At 41.2% G+C, this 22,608-nt stretch overlaps 1 protein-coding gene across 1 annotated transcript; it reads right to left on the reverse strand.

The window, feature by feature from the left end:
- Nucleotides 1-237: 237 nt before the first annotated feature.
- aass (aminoadipate-semialdehyde synthase) lies at nucleotides 238-18,117 on the reverse strand. The gene is made up of 24 exons (XM_076264350.1): nucleotides 17,790-18,117; nucleotides 16,868-17,138; nucleotides 16,356-16,532; nucleotides 15,807-15,891; nucleotides 15,245-15,312; nucleotides 14,684-14,830; nucleotides 14,393-14,471; nucleotides 14,131-14,258; nucleotides 13,320-13,468; nucleotides 12,127-12,249; nucleotides 11,806-11,917; nucleotides 11,501-11,560; nucleotides 11,085-11,152; nucleotides 7,768-7,889; nucleotides 7,442-7,571; nucleotides 6,971-7,081; nucleotides 6,673-6,781; nucleotides 4,203-4,343; nucleotides 3,885-4,052; nucleotides 3,564-3,659; nucleotides 3,168-3,283; nucleotides 2,958-3,046; nucleotides 2,374-2,550; nucleotides 238-2,281 (listed from the first exon to the last, which is right to left on the reverse strand). The coding sequence occupies exons 2-24, from the start codon at nucleotides 17,084-17,086 to the stop codon at nucleotides 2,163-2,165; spliced, it is 2,793 nt and encodes a 930-aa protein (XP_076120465.1). The 5' UTR covers nucleotides 17,087-17,138; nucleotides 17,790-18,117; the 3' UTR covers nucleotides 238-2,162.
- Nucleotides 18,118-22,608: the final 4,491 nt, after the last annotated feature.

The raw sequence follows: 22,608 nt of genomic DNA on the forward strand, positions 1-22,608 counted from the left end.
GGCTTGGTGGCCTACTTACATCTTGGATCTTCCCTATGTCTGGAGCTAAAGCTTGTTATTCCAAGAGAGACAAGCAACACAACTAAGACCAAATTAATATTACAAACTCACTCATGTATTAACGGTGTATATATTAGAAGAGCTCAAAATGCCACTTTGTAATGACTTTAACAAGGTACAACAGTGCTGGGATAAATCCAAAACCATATACAAGAAATGCAATCCAAACACAAAGTCTATAATGATTTTCAATAGGTAACCAAATATAAATACTTTATTTATACATTTCACTAAACAACACTTATGATAGAGAGCAAGTGATCGATTGTCAACACCTTGAATAACAGCAGTAGTAGTAGGATGGGGGATTATTGTACTTGTTGCAATAATTAACATAATGCCAGATGGCCACAGTGGCCTTGTGAAGGGAACTTTCAGTGTGATAAAGGAGGGACCCTCTGGTTCATTGTTCTCTTGGTAATGGCTATTTCATCTGTCCCATCACAGTCTAGTGGGACACACTGTATGGTTTACTTTTAGAAAATACTTTTACAGTTTCATGCTTACTACCAGTCAAGTCTACATCCATTCACCCCCTGACAATACATACAGCTCTGGAAAAAAATGAAGAGACCACTGCACATTTTTCTGATGTCATCCTATGGTTGCTGTATGCTGAGTGACATTCAAATGAGTTGATGGTCATATTCAACATTTAGAGACTACTGCAAATTTAAATATGACCGTCAACTCATTCAAATGTCAGTCAGCAACCGTAGGATGACATCAGAAAAATGTGAAAATTGGGGCAATTTTTTCCAGTGCTGTAACCAGTAATCAGTAACCAGTCTGTCATTTCCAGTGTCAAAATTCTGTGATTTTTGATTTCACATGCCTGTGCGAACACATGGTTTTTCTGACCACCATTGTTGCATTAAGTGCTCAGAAACATTGAAAGGTTTAACAATGGCAGGATGCCAAGAAGAATGGCTGCTTATGCCACTAGTTATCACCATATAACACAATCCAATTATATTTTACATTGTAAAAGGTTTAAAATGCTTGAATTTCATTTTAACTGTAAATTCAAATATGGTGTCAAAAATGCTTATTCTAAACTTACTTCAGATAAATGTAAAGAAGAGCCTTGATTTAAAATCTCTTTGCACAAACACTTTGAGCTTGAGTTTTTGACCTTCAACTTGGAGAATTCCCCCTGACAAAATACAAAGATACAGACATATCTGATCTGTAGAGGTTAAACTATTGGAGAGAAAATTTAAAATGAATGTCAAACTGAAACGCCTGCTCAACAGGGGCTTGGCATTTTACTAGCTTATGTTTAATCAGATCTGCTTGGTTAATAAAACAGGGCCACCAGTGTAAATCCTATTTTAATGCCTTCTTAGAGGAGAAATACAGACATTTTTACATAGATCTCCGTTTCTCGAGGTCACCGAGTACTGCCGGTACGAAAAAATGAAAAGAATCGGTTTTCTACAGTACAGCTACAGTGCTACTGGGGGCATGTCCGTGAGCGATGTTCATGCCCCCAGAGTGTAGCGCTGTAGCTGCTTTAGCTGCTGGGTGTAGCAACTCGAGCTATGTAAAACCACTTGTTTTCATTTGTTTCGTATCAACAGTACTCGGTGACTTCGAAAAATGGAGATCTATGAAAAACCGCTGGATTTCTCCTTTAACCAACAATATCTGATCAATCATATAAACTCTATTTTAATTGACAAGTAGTGTCTGGATTTGACTCAAAAGGCTTCAATATTAATTTGATAAATAACGCATGTTCATGACTGGAAACATACAGTACTTGTAGTGAAAAGCAAAATCAATGTTTTCTGGTTGTATCCCTCTAATCAGACAGACTAAATTCTGTAAAGCCATTTTTCAGTCTCCCAGTGTGCTAGCCATTCCTCTGTCTCTACGGCATCGTGCACAGGTCTGTGGTGTCTTTTCTATTTGTCTGTTTGGGTCAAACTCAAAGAAGGCAGCATGGAAATGAATATGTCTGAGTTCCCTAGAGGGACAAGGCTGACATAACGTTTTCTTATGTGGCTGTGTGCTGAAAGGAACAATATACTGGGTGTGTGGTCTGTCTCCCCCTCTGATGCAGACGTGCGTGCTAATGAGAGTTGCTTCACACAGGGCTACTCTATGAGGGTGGTTTTGGTGGTGAACTGGAGGCCCTCTTCCTTCAGTCTGGTGAGAACAGGGCCGTAGATATCCTTGGTCATTGGCACGACAAGCCCTTTTGTTGTGATTTCACCTGTAAACATGAAATACAATACAGTAAGACCACAGAAAATCAACACTGCCCGGCATTTCCATCAGAGCAACCGTGGAAACAAGATCACTGACCATTAAGAACCATCTGAGCAGCGATGGCAGCAGGATAGCCCACGGTTTTAGCCATGGCAGAGAAGCCGTTCGGCTCCCCATAAACCACCAGGCCGATGTGCTTGGTCTCCAGCTCTCCTGAAGAGTGCCTGATACCCACGTCATTCCTCATGATGATCATGTCCCTCTCACCTTGGTCTAGGGAGAGAGAGCAGGGAGACATGTTACACTGGATGTGATATTGCTGTTAGATGGCCATGAATATAATAGGGATGAGAATGGGGAAAATGAGAAATGATCATAGAAATAGAGATGTGCTTCTCTCACACCAACTTCAACAAAATGTATAATAGGACTTTATTAACTTGCACAATTCCACTTTATTGAGATGCACTGTAAACTTGGTTTTCATATACTAAATAAAAGTGTCTGCTGAATTCCCATAACCATGGTAGCAGAAAGTTACACAAAAATGTCTAGAAAAGTATGCCATAAAACAAGGCAAAGTAAATGAATGAAGCTAAAAAAGACATTTAGTGATTATTTGTTAAGTCCATGTTCAATAAGATTTGCTTAGTTCTAGGCTTTAGGGACAAAGCGCTCACCAAAAGCCAGCCTGGCCTCCAGGTGCTTAGCCACTGCTCCCAGGATGCTGTCAGCATGGGGCACTGCTTCTTCACTTAACATTCCAAACCTGAGCAGACAAATAGTCAACTAGTCAAGGGCATCAGCTCATTTGAATGCTAGTGCGCGCAAAGACTACACAAAAAAACAGAAGCAGATATTTCTTTACTGTCTCTCAGCTGAGCTCTCACCATTTCAGCATTTCCATGCGGAAGTCGTCCTTGTCGATGCGCTCGTACACAGCCTCCTGAAAGGCATCATCCCCAACAGAGCAGGGCAGCCCAATCTGCTGGCACAGCAGGGCTTTCTGTTGGAGGGACAACAAAGTCAAGATCAAGTAGGGCTCAGTCCAGCAGACCCATCCTGTGATGCACACAGTGCTAATGCACATGGTATGGTGTTACAGAACACCTTCAGAGGCAAGCCAGTCAGCAGTAGTAGAACAGAGCAGAGTAGGCCACTTCACCAAGTGATGTCACACAAAGTAAGTGTTATGGTGCCCGAGTCCCTGTCAGCCTGTATTGATAGGTCAGTATCATGGGCTGGCGTTAGACCCAAGACAGTGACAGAGTTTGAGGCAGGCCTACCCATGACACCGGGACAGCAGTGTGGTGCAGCATGGGGCACGGCTCTGTGTTGATCAGGCCCAGCTTCACAAAACCACTCATCGCACGCGAGAAGCCCTGCAGAAACACACACACACACACACACACACACACACACACACACACACACACACACACACACACACACACAGTTGACTATAACAGCTCATTAAATCACTACCGCTTGGATTATGATTGACACATTACAATGTCCAGTCCACTACACCACTACAATGTCCAGTCGGAGCTCCAGAGCCAGAGCAGAGGGGATGGCCTGAGTGGCCCTGAGCTGAGCTGGCTCACCCTGAAGCGCAATGTTCCCCTGACCAGCGTGTGGGCGGACTGGATGCCGTAGGGCTCGGCATACTTGGTGCTGTCGCGGTTGGGGAAGCCCTCCAGGTTGAAGCCTGGCAAGAAGTCCATCGGCACAGTGGACTCCATCAGGGAACCTCCTGCTGGGATATTGATCACCTGAGCAGCACAGAGGGGAGAGAGAGAAAGCGCTGGGACCATCTTAACTCCACAAGAGCTGTGCCATTCATTGTGTGATCCAAGTTTGGAAGTTATCAATGTGTTGGGTTGGTGGAGAGCTGCCCCCAAACCGGCGTATCAAACTTGTACCTCATTGTCCTTGAGAAAGATGGCTGGGCTGATGGTGTTGAGGAGAACGCCGTAGGGACTCCAGCTGAACTTGTAACGCAGAGGATTGTCTGAGCACTCTGGGGCTGGGAGACCCCCACAGAAAGAGGTGTAGTATTCCACCTGTAATACACACATGCACAAATGGTACACAAACAAAGGACCAGCTGATGTTTGAATGCTTTTCCTTGTGAGTGAGTACAGCTAGGGGAATAAATGCTGTTTAGGAACTGAGCTATAGGACCAGACAGTGTGTGTTTCCCTCACGGGATCAAAAGAGTATATACAGCGGGAAAAATAAGTATTGAACACGTCAACATTTTTTTCAGTAAGGATGAATCCAATGGGGCTATTTGCATGAAATTTTCATCAGACATTAGTATTAACTCAGATAATCCACCCATATAAAAAAATCCAAACATTAAAGTCCATAAATTGAGTTATGTGAAGAGTGGAATGACACAAGGAAAAAGTATTGAACACGCTTGCTGAAATTTCTTAAATACTTTGGGGAAGAGCCTTTATTTGAAATGACAGCTTCAAGGCATTTCCTGTATGACGAAACTAATCAGTCGCAGTATTCCGGTGTGATTATGGCCCATTTTTTTAAACAGATAGTCTTTTAATATTGAAGATTCTAGGGGTCCCTCTTGTGAATCCTGATCTTTAGTTAACTTCCTAAACTATTTAATTGGATTGAAGTCAGGGCCTTGATTTCCTTTCTCTGAGTTTCCTTTGCTGAATGCTTTGGATCATTGTCTTGCTGGAAGGTCTAGCCATGTCTCATCCTCATCATCCTGGTGAATGGCAAGGTTCTCCTGGAACAAAAGGGCTCCATTCATCATTCCTTCAACTGTAAGAAGTCCGCCAGTACCATGAGATGAAAAACAGCCCCACACCATGATACCACCACCTCCAAACCTCACTGTTGCTATGGTATTTTTAGGGTGATGCACAGTGCCATTTCTCCTCCAAATATGGTGTGTAGTATGACATCCAAAAAGTTCAATTTTGCTCTCGCCTGACCAGAATACATTCTATCAGTATTTCATAGGCTTGTCCAAATGTTGTGTAGCAAACTTTCAACGAGCTTCGACATGTTTTTCTTCAGTAATAGTCATGCGGGGTGAGTGTGCATAGAGGCCATGGCGGTGGAGTGCATTACCTATGATTTTCTCTGTAATAATTGTACCTGCTGCATCCAAGTCTTTCTGGAGCTTTCTCCAAGTGGTCCTTAGCTCTTGGCCTACTCTTCTGACAATCCTTCTGACTTCCTGGTTCGAAATCTTGCAAGGAGATCCTGTGCATGGCCGGTTAATGATGCAGTGATGTTCCTTCCACTTGCAGATAATGGCTCCAATACTGCTTATTGAATGATTCTGAAGTTTTGAAATGCATCTGTAACTAGTTCCATTGATATGTTTTGCAACAATAAGGTTGCAAAGGTCTTGCGAGAGCTCTTTGCTTTAACCCATCATGAAATGTTTCTTGTGTGACACCTTGGTAATGAAAAACCTTTTTATAGCCCATCAGTATATACTAAGACAGCTTATATTAATTTGCACAGATAGGAGGGATAATTACTCTCTAACTACTTATAGATTCCAGCTTGTTCCTTGCCATTCCTTGCCTTTGTGTACTGCTTTTTCTTAGCGTGTTCACAATACTTTTTTCCTGTGCCATTACACTTTTTTACTCATAACTCTACTTATGGATATTAATGTTTGGATTTTTTAATATGTGTGGATTACCTAAGTTAATACTAATGTCTGGTGAAAATTTCATGCGAATAGCCTCACTGGAAGTATACTTACTGGAAAAAATTTTTACGTGTTCAATACTTATTTTCCCCGCTGTATATACATACTGTTGTGTGCTTGGAACTTCCTGTTAGAGCTATAGGAACAGACAGTATGTGATGTGTGGTTGGGACTTCCTGTTAGAGCTATAGGAACAGGCAGTGTGTGTTGTGTGGTTAGGACTTCCTGTTAGAGCTATAGGAACAGACAGTGTGTGTTGTATGGTTGGGACTTCCCATTAGAGCTATAGGAACAGACAGTGTGTGTTGTGTGGTTGGGACTTCCTGTTAGAGCTATAGGAACAACTGTGTGTGTTGTGTGCTGTTAGAGCTATAGGAACAGACAGTGTGTGTTGTGTGCTGTTAGAGCTATAGGAACAGACAGTGTGTGTTGTGTGCTTGTGAAAGCTGTGGGGGGTGAAATGAACATACAGGGGGACACATGGAAAACCAATATGACGAGTCTGCAGTCAATATGCCAACTGCACACAACATGCCAACTGTACATAACATCATTCAGTCATCCAACATATTCCCACACAGCCCACAACTGTGTAGGGTCATGGCTACTGTAGGTGTGAACAAACACAGCACTGTATGGGTCCCCATATGTTCCCCCACAGACGCTCACGCATGCCCACACATGGTACCTACAGTGGCTCCGTCTGCCTTGGCCTGGTCAATGCACTCCATAGCCAACATGTGATCGATGCCAGGGTCCAGTCCCATCTCATTCACTATGGTGATACCAGCCTCCTCAGCACTAGAACACAACATCACCAATCACCAACAGCAGACTCATGCCCCAAACAATCTCCTGGTGAACAGCCTGTTTGCACTAGCACAGCACTGTACTAGCGATGGTGAACGCATGCAGAGAGGAGGTGTGGCCTGGTGAGATGTGATGAGCACTGCTGCTGAACGGAGGTGTGGGAGGGGGGCGCTGACGTACCTCTTCTGCAGCTCCTTCATGGCTGGGCTCAGGTAGCTGGCTGTGACCAGGTTCACCTTCTTATGGATGCAGTGCTTGGCCACCGCCGGGTGATACCCATACGGCAGCATGCTGCACACACAAACAGATGAAGGTGCAGCCCATACACATGTGCTGTCTCAGACTCTGACCATTCTTGTCATATGAATTATTTTAAAGAATACTACGGGACAGCATTTAATAAGAGAAGAACAATTATAAGATCACTAACAAAACTTGAACAAAAAAATACACAAAATGAATGCTTAGAGTTCTGTACATTAAACTGAACTCAGATCTCCATTCTTGATTTGATCTTGTTGACTCAAATATTTTATTTTAATTCCATTAGTACTGTTTTTACTATCAGTCAGTGTTTGCATTTTGACATAGCTAAGCAAGTAAGTTTGCGTGTGTTAGCAGTACGTGCATTCCCACACAGGGCTGTGATACCTGATCACTAGGTCATGGTCTTTGATGAGGGACTCCATGTGGCCCTCCTGACTGGTCACATCCAGCATGACGGGAATGGTGTTGGGGTATTTACTGGCCAGCTCCTCAGCTTGGCTCAACAGCACCGAGGCTAGCAGCACAACCAGAGAGAGGAGCAACACAAATCACACGTAAACCAAAGAGAACAAACTCCTTTTGGGGGCATTACAACACAAGGGTTACACTCACAACTGAGCTACTAGGACAGCAGAGTAACCGACAGGAACCAACTGCCTCTCATTCAAATGACAGTAAAACTATTGTGCAGATAAAGAGAGATCTCTTACCTACGGTGACCTGAATGCCAGGGTTCCGGGTCAGGTACTCAATGACCGGTCCAGACACATATCCGGACCCAAGCAACAGAACACGCTTCATTCCACCTTTCTTCAGGATCTGCTCCGATTCCCTGCAAGACATCACACAGCTTACTTATACAGTTTATGGCCAAATCGAAACTTCATCCAAGTTTTATGATTTTAAGAAGCCCATAATGGTTCAAAGGTTCAATTTTATTAAGTCACCAAGGATCACAAGTAACTATCATCAGAAAAAAACAAAACCAGAATTACTTCACAAATTACTTCAAAAACACTACTTACAACACTACACCTTTTGTACCACACACACACTTATAGGCAATGGATTTGTACCAAGTTATATGAATCATGAATAAGTGATGGAAAACCTAACAAATGCAGTCCATGATCTGATCAAAACCACTTGATTTACAAAAAAGTACAGCTGAATATGGCAATGATGAGATTACTCGGTGAATCCCCAATAAACAGCACCAGTCTCAGGATCAGCATCAGCTCTAGGCTCCCAGCCATTTAGCTCAGCACTGCGGCTAGAGACTGATCACAGATCATTAGCAGCAGTGGCATCTAAATCCCCATTTTAATGCAGGGGATGCCAGATCAGCAATTCACAGCCAGACTCTGTGCACAGAGTCTCCAGCAGCCAATCACGCGTGCCTGGACTTAATTAGATCTGACATGGCACCTGTGCACAAGCGTAGCACTAAGCCCCCAACCACAGACTGGAGGTCTTTCAAAATCTAGTCTGCACTGGAAATATGCGTGCAGATCTAACTGAATTACACAGCACCCTCAACATCTACTGGCACCCCTGTAAAGAGGAGAAGAGATAAAAAAATCATGTTTTCACAGTGAAAACATTGAGGGGAAAAACTAATCCTGAAGGGAGGCAAATTCGTTCTGAGGAGAAAAAAATGTCATAATCAACATGTCAAATACAGGCACCCCTGTATCTAATTCTTTGTAAAGCCTCCCTTTGCCAATAAAAGAGCTCTTAGTTTTCTATAAAATCTCATAAAGATAGAGAATACAAAGCAGAGAATATGAGCGCATTTCTCTTTGCAGAATATCTCTGGATCATCAAGTTTCCTCTTGTGCATTCTTCTCTTAAGCTAACCCCACTGGTTTCTATAGAGTTCAGATCAGCGAACTGAGAGAAACATGGAATAAACTTGATTTTGTGTTAAGTAAACCTCTTTTGTGTTAGTAAACCTCATTTTACACATCTTTACCAGGAGTGCCAATAACTGTAGAGGGTATGTATGCATGTATACAGTATACACTTAGGTATCCATGATGAAAATATAAATAATGTTAGAATTTGTACCTTTGAAGGTGACGCTGAAATTTTTATAACTCAAGCTTATTATAAAAGAAGGGTGGTTGAAAGAATTGTGAAATTGAAATGTCAACTGTAAATAGTTGCATGAATGGTCACTAAAATGTGAGTAATACAGATTGTAATTCATTCAATGATGGCACATGTTGTGAAAATAAAAAATAAAAACAGTTTACAACTGTTCTTAGTCAACAGTGGCATTTAAGGTTTTTAATAATAAGTTTTTTTAGATCAAGTAAATTAGGTCTATGCAACAGACAAAACAACTTGTGTACAGTCAATCATGTCAATGTGACATGTCAACAAGCTATTGATCTACCATAGCAGCCTTGAAAGACAGAGATGGGACCAACGTAGAAGCCTTCCTGCAGATTTAGACTACATAATAACATGCAAATGAATAGATGAACCAAGGTGATAAAAAAGCGTGTATGGATCACTACTGTAGTCACTAATTAGTATGTCTCAGACTCTGTGATAAGCTGAACCATGAGATATCACTGGGATTGATAATAGCATGTTAGCATGTTAATTAGACTTGTGAGTGCAAATATAAGATGCAATCGATTAGGCACAAAAAGCAGTCTGGAGGACATTTCGAGGGCAGAAAATTTGTGTGAAAACAAGTGAAGATTGTTTGATGGGAGGATTGCATGATTGATTGTAGGGGATGAAAAAAGTCGTGAAAAAGGAGTGAATGGAGGAAGGTGATTACGACATTGGGAGAGAGTGAGAGACAGTCTACCCACAAGAGAGCAGATAGACGCAGAGCCTCAGCGATGCCGTGTGCTAGCCATGCAACATGTTAGCCTGGCAGAGGGTGAGGGGAAGGTTGGCACACCACCACACCGTGACTGCACTGTGCAGGGAGACAACAAGGGCAGGGGTTAGTAGTCAGAGCTCCCTACTGCATCGTGACCTGGCTGCTCAAAGTCTACTCTGGAGAGCATCAAACAGCTCCTCCAACAGACATGAGGACACTATTTATTACAAATCACTAGTCTAGATGCAAACTGGCTCAATGGAACCACATTTAGGAAGTGATCCAAGAGTTATATCAAGCATCATTAGCCATGCAATCTACATATGCCGAAGCGTCTATTAACGGTGTCCATAAATAGATATATAAATAGTTTTATGCTACTTGATAACACATTCTGTATTTTTGTGCTTGACAAGCTAGTGGTCAAAAGCAAAATGCTTTACCTGATAAGCAATCTGTAGCAAGATCATCCTTAGAAAAGTCACACCCATCCATGAGGTGACAAGTACCATTTCCAAAGCAATTTTATTACATTTCTTTGTTAACAATGACAAAAGGTAGGGAGAAGAAATCTGCAGCATAAGCTAGTAGTTTAAAGGAACCATATGTAAGAAATGTATTTCAATTAATCATAAAATGGCCCTGATATGTCACTAAACATTAAGAAATCATGTTCATTTCAAATACTTATATCACTGACAACAGTAGTCCGGCCAGGATATTTGTCATTTAAAAAGTGAAGTTGCAACCCTCAATTGATGTTGATGTTGTGTTTTGTCATGTCATGTCGTGTTTTGGCCTGATGCGCCACCCTCCACCTATCTACTAATCACAAAGTCAGTAGTGTTTCGGCATCCGGGTTGGCAACCTCGAGTAAGTCAAGGGGAGGGGGAGGGGATACACCGCTCTACAGTAATTTGAAAGTGATTGTAGTACCAGTTTTGGCCACAATCTTAGATATGGTTCCTTTAAAATATTGTTTATATCTATTCAAAACTTTAAATACAAAGGAAAACACTTTTTAAATAGTAAAAACAAATAAAATATATTTTTTATCATGTGTCCTCGTTCTTTAATAAAAAAATAACCAAGCTTTTTTTAAATGTGTATATTTGAACTACAACATACTGAAACAAGTATGTTTTAATTTCACAATCCAGGGTTACAAAGATGAAACCTTACCTTCTTTCCCTAAGTTTCTCAATGTATTCAAACTTTGGAGCTAGTTTCCCGTTAGATGTTATCACTGCCTGTAACAACAACAAAAAAATAAATGTCACATATTATAAAAATGGCCTATATGCAGAGTTAAGGTGTCCCAAGCCTGGTCAGGAGACCAGCAAGAATTTAACAATCCCACTGCCATTTCATCAATGGGATTTTAAATGAAGATTGCTCATTTTCTCAGTCACTGAAGTACTGAGAAGACATAGATGACCAAAATGCATGGTGTGTAAGTTTGGAAAACTGGAAATGTGAAAAACATCCCATAAATCTGTGAAGACCACATGCCATTTACACCATCAAAGTACAGAAATTCAGAGCAAAAAGTTAAATGATGCAGGTTTCTACCAACAAACTGAACACCAGAAACTCACATCTTTCACTTGTGGGGAAAAGTCCTCTTCATCAAGTGGTCTATTTGCATCTGACGGGAGCTGTTAGAACAAAACCAGGCAAAAGGGATGAAGGAACATCTCAAAAAGCACAAAACATGGAGTCGGAGAATACAAAACAAGGTGGCCACAAAGACACAGAAACACTATAGTCTGCTGCTCAAAACAACTCTCTTACCGGGCAACCCAACTGAAGGCTTCTTTAAGTTCACACACATAAAAGCCAATCACGAGGCTCAGACAAATGTTCACACTTCATGGTGTGTCTTACCCGGTGTTTGTCTTACCATCTCCCAAATGTAGGGGAACAATCGGTCTCCAAAGTACTCTGTAGCCTCAATGGGCAGTTGAGCAGGTAAGTTATCGATGGAGCACATAAGGATGCCGCTGCCTTCCACACTGCCAAGAGTAAGGATTAAGCCATAAGAACTATGCCAATGTCAAGAGGGTACAACAAAGGCACCAGTCAACACGCAACTCTCCCAGAAATGAGTTGTGAGCAAACAGATTTAAGCAAATGTTTAAAAATATTGAACCCAGTAGTTGTCAGGAAGTCGAAAAGAAATTGATTACAGTGTTGGTGAATTGGCTGGGTGTGTGTTTTTTACCTGTCACGGTCTATATGTTGGTCTGGGTCATACATACAGAATGGCTTATCAATGGTGGTGCACTCTGTCATGAACTCGATGGAGCCTCCTGTGTCTGCGGAGATGTCACAGATGGCCAGCAGCCTGTGGAGCAGAGCAAACACGGCTACTCAGACTGCTACGCCTTTCATTTGCACTCGCATTTTGGCCAAAAATTGGCATCAATTCAGAAATACTCATCTGTTCCTATGGTCAATTAATATGTTGAGACAGACATAGTACTTGCTATAATGAGAACATTCAGATAATGGCAATAAATGGCTATCAAAATTAAAATAATTATTTCAACAAATAATGCAAAAATCTATAACCCAATGGCTTAATGCACAGAGGAATAGAACCAGGACAAAGACAAAGAAAGACAACTGTATGTCTGTTATGGTGGGTGGAAATTAATTAGTGGGTATCTATGTTTAGCTAATAACTATAAACTGATCAGACCCACTGATTCAGTATGGTGCTGAGACAGACATCATTAAATGTATATTGATATGATTACATTCTTACATTTAATATGCAATATAAGTTTTGCTCTCTGTGATCTGTTGATTGGAAAAAATTCTAATAATGTATAGTGCAGAGATTTTTTAAAGATACCGAGAAGCTAGAGCTCATAATGAGAAGATAGGACTCATATTCATCCAAGGTTGAGGAAAATATCAGCAATTGCGCATGAACCATAACAAACCCAAGCCTGAAGGGAAAGCTGAAGTTCATGGCAGGATTCAAAATGTCCACAAACTAGACGCAATATAGCTCCACTCCACAAGGTAATGTTTGAGCAGGGGTCTAGTTTAAACACTATAGAAGATAAGATTATCCCACTAAGGGGCGGCGCTCTTACCATCTGACCTCTGGACAAACTCAGTAGTGTTGTACTACTACTGTGTCTACATAAACTACCCTGACCTTGCTCAGAACATAGTTACGTCTTCTTAAAGTTATTCTACCGTAAACTGGAAAAATGCCAAAAAAACCCTGACAAAACAATTCACACTGTTATAAGAGTAACCATAAAAAATATACATAATATCCACAAGGGCAGCCCTCTCTAAGGCAGTTTTAATTCCATGAAGGGGCCATTGTGGGTCACTGATTAGAACCGAGAGCAGAGAGTGTAAATAAGAAGGACTAGAGAGGGGGATCTGACTCACTTGTGGGGCAGACCAGGTGAGCCCTCAGTTGCATGGGCTGAAAGCTTAATGGGTCGCATGAGCCGCTGGGCATCGAGCCGGCGGAGCAACCTGGGGGTATGGGGGTCCCAGTAGATCCCATTTATCAGACATGTGGCATAAGGGGCCACCTGTGAACACCCACCAGAAGAGAACAATGCGTTTTAGAGGTGCAACAAGTGCCAAGCCTACTGTGTACGAATTGTCTTCCACCTGATCTCAAAGTTAAACACAAAAATAAATGAATAAATAAAAGTCACCAAAGAAAACACTGAATAGTCATGCAAAGTAATACATCACTAACAAGTGTGTTTAATCTTGAAATGGCAGTATTCCAATCAATAAGGCTTGTAGCATAAAAGTATACACTAAATGTTGTTAAGATACTCTTCACACCTTGTACAATAAATGTCAAAAATAAATTGTCTGATGTGATAAAAAGATTTTTACGGTGAAGTTAAAACAGGATATTTATGGACAGAATGAGAGTTTTTTCTCACAGCACAAACACTAACAAGATTACATAAGGAAAGACAAAACAAGGGGAAATGGGAAGGAGGACTGGGAAGTCCCCATTTACCCCACATGTGCACTTGGTTTAAAATGGTTGCCTCATATGACTCCACAAAACCATGTGGCTTGACCTTACTGCCACCTTACCCTGTGGACATGCTGCAGAGACTGAGCCAATCAGCTCAAGCCAGTAGAGGTCTGAAACTGGCCCGGCCAATAGACTGACAAGAACACATGAGTGGCAGCAGCAGGTGTAACTCTGCCCAGCAGAGATACTCACGCTGACTCTGAAGTGGGAGGTGTAGAGCTCAGGGTGATGTTCATATTCCAGTGGGTCATAAAGTGCATCGCTTTTCCTGATCAGGTGATGGTGTCGACTGAGAACAGTGGCGTACACTTTGGTCATGTCTGAAATCAAACATAATCAACAAACCACAAACTGAGCATCATTCACATGTAATTTCCCACAATTTCCAAAGGCAACAATATTGAGAGGGTTTTGAGCACTTGTTGAACATGGCACATGGAAAACCACTCTGTACCTCCTGATAAAGAGACGTCCTTCAGTTCATGGGGCTCCACAAATTCACAGGGAAGCTCGTTTATGATTTCTTGTGCACCCTACAATGACAAACGTTGTGATGAAGAGTGGCTTAAAATTGTCACTGCTGATTCATCATCGCAACATCACTGAAACATTTTTTCAGTAATCCTCAATGTACTTTGCATATAGGCAAATAAATCCCATATACATAACATCTCAACCAGAAATGACCCAATCAAACATAAGAAATGGATGCAGGTGTGTGCTCTATGTGGTTCTTATACCTCACCTTGGAGACATTGCCTGTTCCAGTAAAAACAAATGTAAGAGGGCCAATCGACTTGGGCATGAGACCGAGAGATATCTCGTACCCACAGTCCCTCACAGCTTGTACAGCCTGACTGACATTTCTGTAGTTGTGTGCCATCCCAATGTGCTGTTGAAATTGGACAGAGGATTGAGATAAGACACAATAGTGACAAAACAGTTCTTGTTCTTGATAGATAAATAAATAAATAAATATATTAAAAAAACTCCTTTGAAAGGACCCCCCCCCCCCCCCCTCCTATAATGAAAATGACTTCCTTATTAAAACTCTTAATTCTCAACTTTTAGGTTTGCTGATGAAAATTCGTCAGAACTCCCCAGACCTTGTGACTGATTTTATTTTGACAAATTTGTACAGAATAGTACATCTGGGTCTTTATAAGCTAAAATGTCTTTGGCAAACTATTCTGTAATAAAAGGAAAGCGCTGAAAACATGGTGGTGCTGGTGAAATTTTTTTTTGTAGCAGTTGAAACTATGTGATGACCAGGTCCAAGATAAGAATAAAGTGACAAAGCCTCTACCATAAACGGTGTGTGATGTCCCAAGGCAAGGAAGCGCAGTCCAAGGCCATGTAGGATGTTAATCATACCTGCCAACAAAGGAGAGGGAACACCATATGCTGGATGTGGAACAGGCTCAAACAAACTTTCTCAGTGAGGATGTGTTTTATGTATGACAACAAGTGCTACCAAAGTCTTGCAGATTGAAAAATGCCTGGGTACAATGAGAAAATGTTATGACAAAAATGTGACGTGGTGCCTTTGCACATCTGTCTGGCATACATGAACAAAGATATGGTAAAATCTCTGAACTGATTATTTAGATATTAGCTTCCTGAATTTACAATTCACTTCAAACTCCATGACCTATGTTTGCGATTTCGTCAGCCTGGAATCATAAAAGTTTGCAATAATAAAGGTTTAGCTAGCTTGGTGGTATATTTCTGACACAGATTTCGAACAAATACCACACCAACTACTGTAAATCTACAAATTAACTACACACAAACAAAAACGCCAATACTGTAAAAACCTGCATATTGTGCATATTTTTCTCAAAAATGGCAAAGTTAACACTACCTACCTGCTACACCTGCCCACTGACCAAAGGCAACAATGCGGAAGCCGTTGGGATCCACCATCTTCTCATAGTCAATCAGACGGACTTCCTAGAGAGGCATACGAGTCGAAGAGCAGTGCGTGCCACATCAAAATAGATTCAAAATAGATTTTGACTTGAAATCCAAAATCTGTGATCTTTAACACTTCCTAAACTCTACTAACAACAATATCTTCTTACAATAATCGCTTACAGAATCTCTGATTTCTATAAACATCAACAGTACTGTTTAATTAAATGGCACATTAATATTGGTGTTATTCTGTCACAAAGTACGCAATCACACTATTTCTGTACTTTGCATTTAAAACATAAATGAAAACATAAATAAGACATTCAAAAACTGAATTTCTTCACACACCCTCTATAAATGAGTATCAATCATGATTTAACATGATGATCATGATTTGAAAGGTTTAACTGAATCTTATTCCACTCATGCATCTTGGTTCTATGTTTAAAGTTATTCCCATAACACTCACCAAATGTCTGGGCAAATATTCTGCAGCATACCTTTTTGAGAAGGTCATCAAGAAGGCCCATATTTGCCTCTTGTGCTTTGATGGTATGAGAGAAGAAAGCATACGTCTTATGAGGGTACACCTTCTCCTCAGGTGGTCTCTTGACCCCGATGATAAGGGATGCCTCAGAGATGTCCTCCTGAATGACGGCCCCAGCTCTTTCGTAGTACTATGAAAACCCCACCATCACAAAAGGTCACTAGGCACCTATAACACTTCACCACTGTACTCAAGCAACAGCTTCTCTCACTTCTTCACCAAGCCTCTGACAATCTTATTAAACTGTATTATGTATAAATGCAGTCTGTCTAATCAAATTCCAAGTCCATATGGACTCCGAGAGATGGACTCTAGCAGTCTCATCATATAGCCTATTCTTTATCAAACTATTAGCAAATCTTACACTTTCAGATGCTAGTTCCAAGGAATAATGCTTTATAGGGGATTCTGGTGAACACAAATAATCCATATAGTCACCAAGTGCTCCAGCCTTGATCAACTCACTTTCTCATGGATGGCCCGTCTATTGGAGGGCTGTACAAGCACTTTGTGTCCTGCGGCAGTAATCTCCTTCACATGCCGTGGGGCAAAGGGTGCCCGCCGCTCCCATACATTGATGTCCTCACGGCGGATGGCCATCACACATTTGCGGTGATGGTAACGTTTCTGACTACAAGACCAGCCCCTCAAGCTCTGGTTCTGGGGTCTAATGAGCCGTAACATGGTATCCCCAGATTACAGCAAAGTATGTAATGGTTATCAGTGTACCTGTGAGCTGGTGAGAGATAACCAGGTGACAGATGACAATTTTCATAGTTGAGCAAAAGTTTAAGACAAACAAGCAAAACAGGTCATTCATGCACAAAGAGTTGCCCGGAAAGAGGATTTAAGGTAAGGATTTAATATGCAGACCTCTCCGTATTTATGCAGTTGTGCATGTCAAGTGGGAACATATTATTAGGGTATTCACGTTCATATATTTACGTTGCATTATTTAAGTTGTTAAAGGCAACAATGACTATTGAGGTTTTGTCTCATTAGACAAGTATTTGAAATATTGCATGTGGTAGCCTACGTCGAAAGAAGTGTCACCAGAATGTCTTTAAAACAACCTTGAACCTGAAGTATTCCTCGTTCAACTCAAGGCAAGATCATTCGAAAATGAAACAACAGTCATGGATGATATTCTGCAGAAATAAAGTTAGGTGCCACGAAAAAGTTTCTACGCATGGCAAGTGCACATCGATGGTAATGAAGCAGTTACAAATCAGAGGCATTGCACAAGGCTGAAGCAAATAAGTCAGCGAACAGAACACAATCGTCTGAGGAACTGTTCCCACGAAGCTGTGGACAATGCATGCAAAGGGATCAACAGGTGGAAACAACAAAAATCGAATTCTGCAAACAAGAGGGAACATTTTCCTACCTTTGTGGTAAACTTAATTCAGTTTCCCAGTTGATGTGGCCTGAACTCCGCCAACTTGCTAACGTTAGCTTGTTTGCAGTGTTTGTATAAGTGTGTAACAGACAGATATTGCAACTCTAACGTTAACGTTAGAACTTCTGTGACATGACAGGGGAAATGCGAACAGTTAACACCGCGTTAGTTTCTTCAAATTAGGATTCCGCGACCATATGAAATCAAACTGTAATTACAGAATATGTGATTGAGTGAAACAACGAGGTAGCTGCTTGCAGTCGGCTGTACAAGTAAAGTATCTTGCGTCAGAGCAGACGGAACTGAAGCCCTCCGACAAGCCTCTCAAGCTTCCACCAATCCCACTACGAGGAGAAAATCGGCCTCTTTCTTTTCCTGTCCTTGACGTAGCCGTCGCAATGTTATGACGACCTGTCGTGGCCTCGTGGTGTGTCTGGTTACAGGTGTTATGGTATATAAACATAATATACATATTATGTCTATGTTATGGTAGGCCTATCTGTAAAATGTCTATGGTCTTGTAGTTCCATTGTTTTGTCTATGTTAATCACTTGATAGTCTTTGTGTGCCATAGATCTTTCCTCACTTAACTTATTCTGTAGGCCAGAGCCTTAGAGTCTCTAGGGCTCTGCTGTAGGAAGTGTTAAATGTTGAAAAACCTAAAAATTAAATATTGATGAGTTTGGGCACTGTGGTAGAGTAAGCCAGGATATCTCACTCAACTCTCACTCTGGCTTCAGTAAACATGTCATCCAGGCTAAGCCTAGAACTTTTTCATAATTTCAGGATTTCCTAGTTCATAGGCAGGAGATACAGTATATCATAAAAGTGAGTACACCCCTCACATTTTTGTAAATATTATATATTTTTCATGGGACAACACTGTGAAGAAATTACACTTTGCTATAATGTAAAGTCAGTGTAGCCTACAGCTTGTATAACAGTGCAAATTTACTGCCCCTCAGTGTAGCTCTTTCCAGAACAACATAACATACAGGCGTTTATTTGGACACTGGATACAAAGAGTCCACACTCTGTTCACGCCATGAGAACTCGTTGGCCGCTGGTTAGGCCTATAGAAAGAGGGGTTGAGCTTAACTGAGCTTAATTCTTGCACAGGGTTAGATTAAGCAATAACTTCAGATGCTTAATGCTAAATAAAGGCAGAGCCTAATTTAAATGACCTGCCTCCACCGTGACAATGGCAATAATAAACTATGTGTTCTATCCGTATAGCCAACATAAAGATGCGCCTTGTGCACAGAGATCCATCTGGAAAGGAACCCATTGACGCCCATTTACAAATCACCAAAAATTCAGGATCTGCTCCATGCCAGATAAGCTATTGTGATTGGATCCTGGATTTTATATGATGACAGATAGAGTGGTGCATTCATCACAACGGCTGAATTCCAATCTCTCCCCTCCCGGACTCACAGACTTGATGCGCGTTCCGGCAAACTTTGTGAGGACTTAGGGCTGTCCCACTGTAAAATTGTGAAGTGCTTGAGGGCCCACTCAAACCCTTTTTTGTGCCCTTTCTGTAAGTTGCCATCTATGCAGACTTCACTCAATTGAATTACCAAAAATTCATAGCGTTGTGACGCTTGAAAAAACATCAGTAAACAACTGCCATGAAATGGAAAGGGCAACATGTTTGCAACACATTTTTGGTGTTGTCAATTTAGGTCACAGGTGCTGTCCCATTCCTTTATTAGCGTTTTGAACTCTAACACCCTCGCAAACTTGATCACATATCAACAGATGTCAGTTAAGTGTTTGAAGGTTCAGGGCTTAGACCTTAGGGATGAGATCTGGATTCAGCCAACCAATGGCTGCGCTGATGGCGACAGAGTTAAACAGACGTGTATTTTCTTTGGAATTGAGTAAACTGCATTTGAAACCTTTGTTTAGTAATATTTGATCGTTGCACATCTGATATTATTTGTTTAGAGTTTAATGATAACTGTTCAACATTTTGGAAAATGTGTGTCATCCACTCCACAGCACTATTACAAAGCAGAAGAGTTTGATCAGCTGGAAACTTCGCTCACTGCCTTGCACAACAGACAGACTGAGGAAGTCATTTGTCCCCAGGGCCATTGAACTGTTCAGTGCTTCACTTAAGGGAAGCAGAGAGATAGACTTCTCCGCATAGTCTGTCTGCCTCTCCACCCTCTCCATGTTTGTGTACTGTCTGTCCACTAGCCACTTTTTACCACTGTCTTACTGCTTCACTGTTTGCATGCTATATTAGCACATATGCATAACCCCTCCCTCCATCCCACAGCCAGATTGTGACCACACTTATACCTATACTTAATACTTTATATAAAATGCTTTATAATCAATACTTGTATAATGGCTGTAACCCTATTACGTCAACCCATTCTTGCACTGATATAGTTTTTCTATGTTTTTTTTTTACATTTATTCTCTTATATGTCCATATTTATTTTATGCTGGTCTCTACACTTTATTCTTGCACTGTTGCACTGTTGGACTTACTCACCATCACACTCACTCTCACAGAGCACCTTACCTTACTCTGCACAGAGAATCACAGGCTCAGTCTCTGCCTCAGTTATTGCAAGCGCCTCATGCTTAATCACCCTAAGCACACACTGTTTTAGACTTGATTTAGATTTAGTGTTATTTAGTATAATTTGTATTTTTCTTTATCTTATACTGTCCTTATTGCTTAGTTGTGTTTTTATATTATATACTTTTATTACTTTTTCTGCTGTTAGTGCATGTTGTGTGTGATGTCTGTATGCTACTGCTGAGGCCTTGAATTTCCCCTTGGGGATCAATAAAGTATCTATCTATCTATCTATCTATCTATCTATCTATCTATCTATCTATCTATCTGTCTATCTATCTATCTATCTTACTGTCATGCTGAGAAGTGAAATTAGTTTATATCTTAAAGCAACACCAAAGGGTTTTTTGTACCTTAAAATAATTTTTCCAAAATAGTTTCAGTGGTTCATCAACTCGTAACAGGGTGAACGGCAATTCTGCATTCACTTCGCGGCGCTCTATCGGCTATAACCGTACTACTGTATGTAAGTTTGCCAGATCGGGTAGCGGATCTGTAGTTCGATGGAATGAGACATAAGAAACTACAAATTTGACTTGCATCTGATGTCGCAATACATTGTACTTTTATAAGTCATGCAAAATATTCTACCTTGTCTGTGGACATCATTATTTGCAAAGCCGGTGCTGGATAAACAAATAGCGTGCGTGCGACAGAGGGAAAGTTCTTTGGTGTTGTTTTAAGCTTTTTTGAAGATGTCTGAAAGTTTGGAATCAAGACTTATAAGAATCCTAATAAGAATAATTATTCTCTTAGGTATTTGTATAACTTAATTATTTTAGTATTTAAAATATACAAACATTTGCGGTAAAATTAAACTTAAACTGATACTCTAAACCCTTACCCAGTATTTTTGGAGTGTACAGCAAACACATCTTTCTTGTAAACAAAAGTTTTGAATGCAGTTCTTTACTCAATTCTAAAGAAAACACATGTCCCTGTATAACACTGACACCATCTTCGCAGCTATTGGCTGTGTTGAAAAGCGCTGTACTCTGTACTCTGTCATCAGATTTGTAATCAGGTTCATCTGGGTTCAATCAGGCTATTTTCCATGCGTATTTACACATTTACTCTCCCTGTACACATCTGACTTCAGGTATAATTCTGAGTCATGCCACCTCCAGAAGTTTTCTGATGACTCATCCATCTTTGGATGTATTGACCGACAATAGGAGACAGAATACAGAGGTCTGATTACTGAGGGCAGCCGTGGCCCACTGGTTAGCACTCTGGACTTGTAACCGGAGGGTTGCCGGTTCGAGCCCCGACCAGTGGGCTGAAGTGCCCTTGAGCAAGGCACCTAACCCCTCACTGCTCCCCGAGCGCCGCCGTTGTAGCAGGCAGCTCACTGTGCCGGGATTAGTGTGTGCTTCACCTCACTGTGTGTTCACTGTGTGTTCACTGTGTGCTGTTTGTGTTTCACTAATTCACCGATTGGGTTAAATGCAGAGACCAAATTTCCCTCACGGGATCAAAAAAGTATACATACTTATACATACTTATACTTACTTACTTACTGATAGATAAGTGTGTTGAGTGGTGCAGCCTGAATCATCTGCAGCTGAATGTTAACAAGATGAAAGAGCTGGTAGTGGACTTCCGGAGGAATAAGCCCTTTCTGACCCCTATCTCAACAGAGTAGATGTGGAGGTAGTACACTCTTACAAATACCTTGGAGATGACAGACTGGGCTGGTCTAAGAAAATTGAGGCTCTTTACAAGAAAGGACAAAGCTGGTTTCACTTCCGACGGTGACTAAGATCCTTTAATATCTGTAACAAGATGCTGCAGATGTTCTACCAGTCTGTAGTGCCATCTTTTTTATGTGATGAGCTGATGTGGCTTATGTGCTGGGGATGTGGCATGAAAGTGACTGAACAGGCTTATTAAGAAAGCCTGACTTGGCATAGGGGGTGGAATTCAGTTGGACATATTGGAGGTAGAGGAGAGGAGGATGCATCACAAGATGATGAGCAACCTGAGCAACACCTTATCCCCTAAAATCCCCCAATAAATAATAGGCTTGTTGAGTTTAAGAGTACCTTCAGTGCCAGGCCAATCTCCCCCAAATGTTCCTCTGAGACACAGAAGATCATTCCCACAAATGGTCATCCAACTACATAACTCTTCCCCTCTTTGCCACAGTCATATGGCTGATTGATGTTATATATTTTACTTTTATGTGTGTGTTTGTTTACATAT

This window comes from Alosa pseudoharengus, unplaced genomic scaffold, assembly GCF_046254945.1.
Source record: "Alosa pseudoharengus isolate Yale_2024_CS ecotype anadromous, Long Island Sound unplaced genomic scaffold, YU_APseudo_1.1 YU_APseudo_1.1_scf_10, whole genome shotgun sequence".
Lineage (NCBI taxonomy): Eukaryota > Metazoa > Chordata > Actinopteri > Clupeiformes > Clupeidae > Alosa > Alosa pseudoharengus.

What these genes read in the sequence shown, in the direction of transcription:
- aass (XM_076264350.1), bottom strand. Translation starts at nt 17,086, where the DNA reads ATGTTACGGCTCATTAGACCCCAGAACCAGAGCTTGAGGGGCTGGTCT. An exon ending in GAACAGGCAATGTCTCCAAG is followed by an intron (nt 14,472 to 14,683) that starts GTGAGGTATAAG and finishes TTGTCATTGTAG; the next exon opens with GGTGCACAAGAAATCATAAA. An exon ending in TTTCCCCACAAGTGAAAGAT is followed by an intron (nt 11,153 to 11,500) that starts GTGAGTTTCTGG and finishes TTGTTGTTACAG; the next exon opens with GCAGTGATAACATCTAACGG.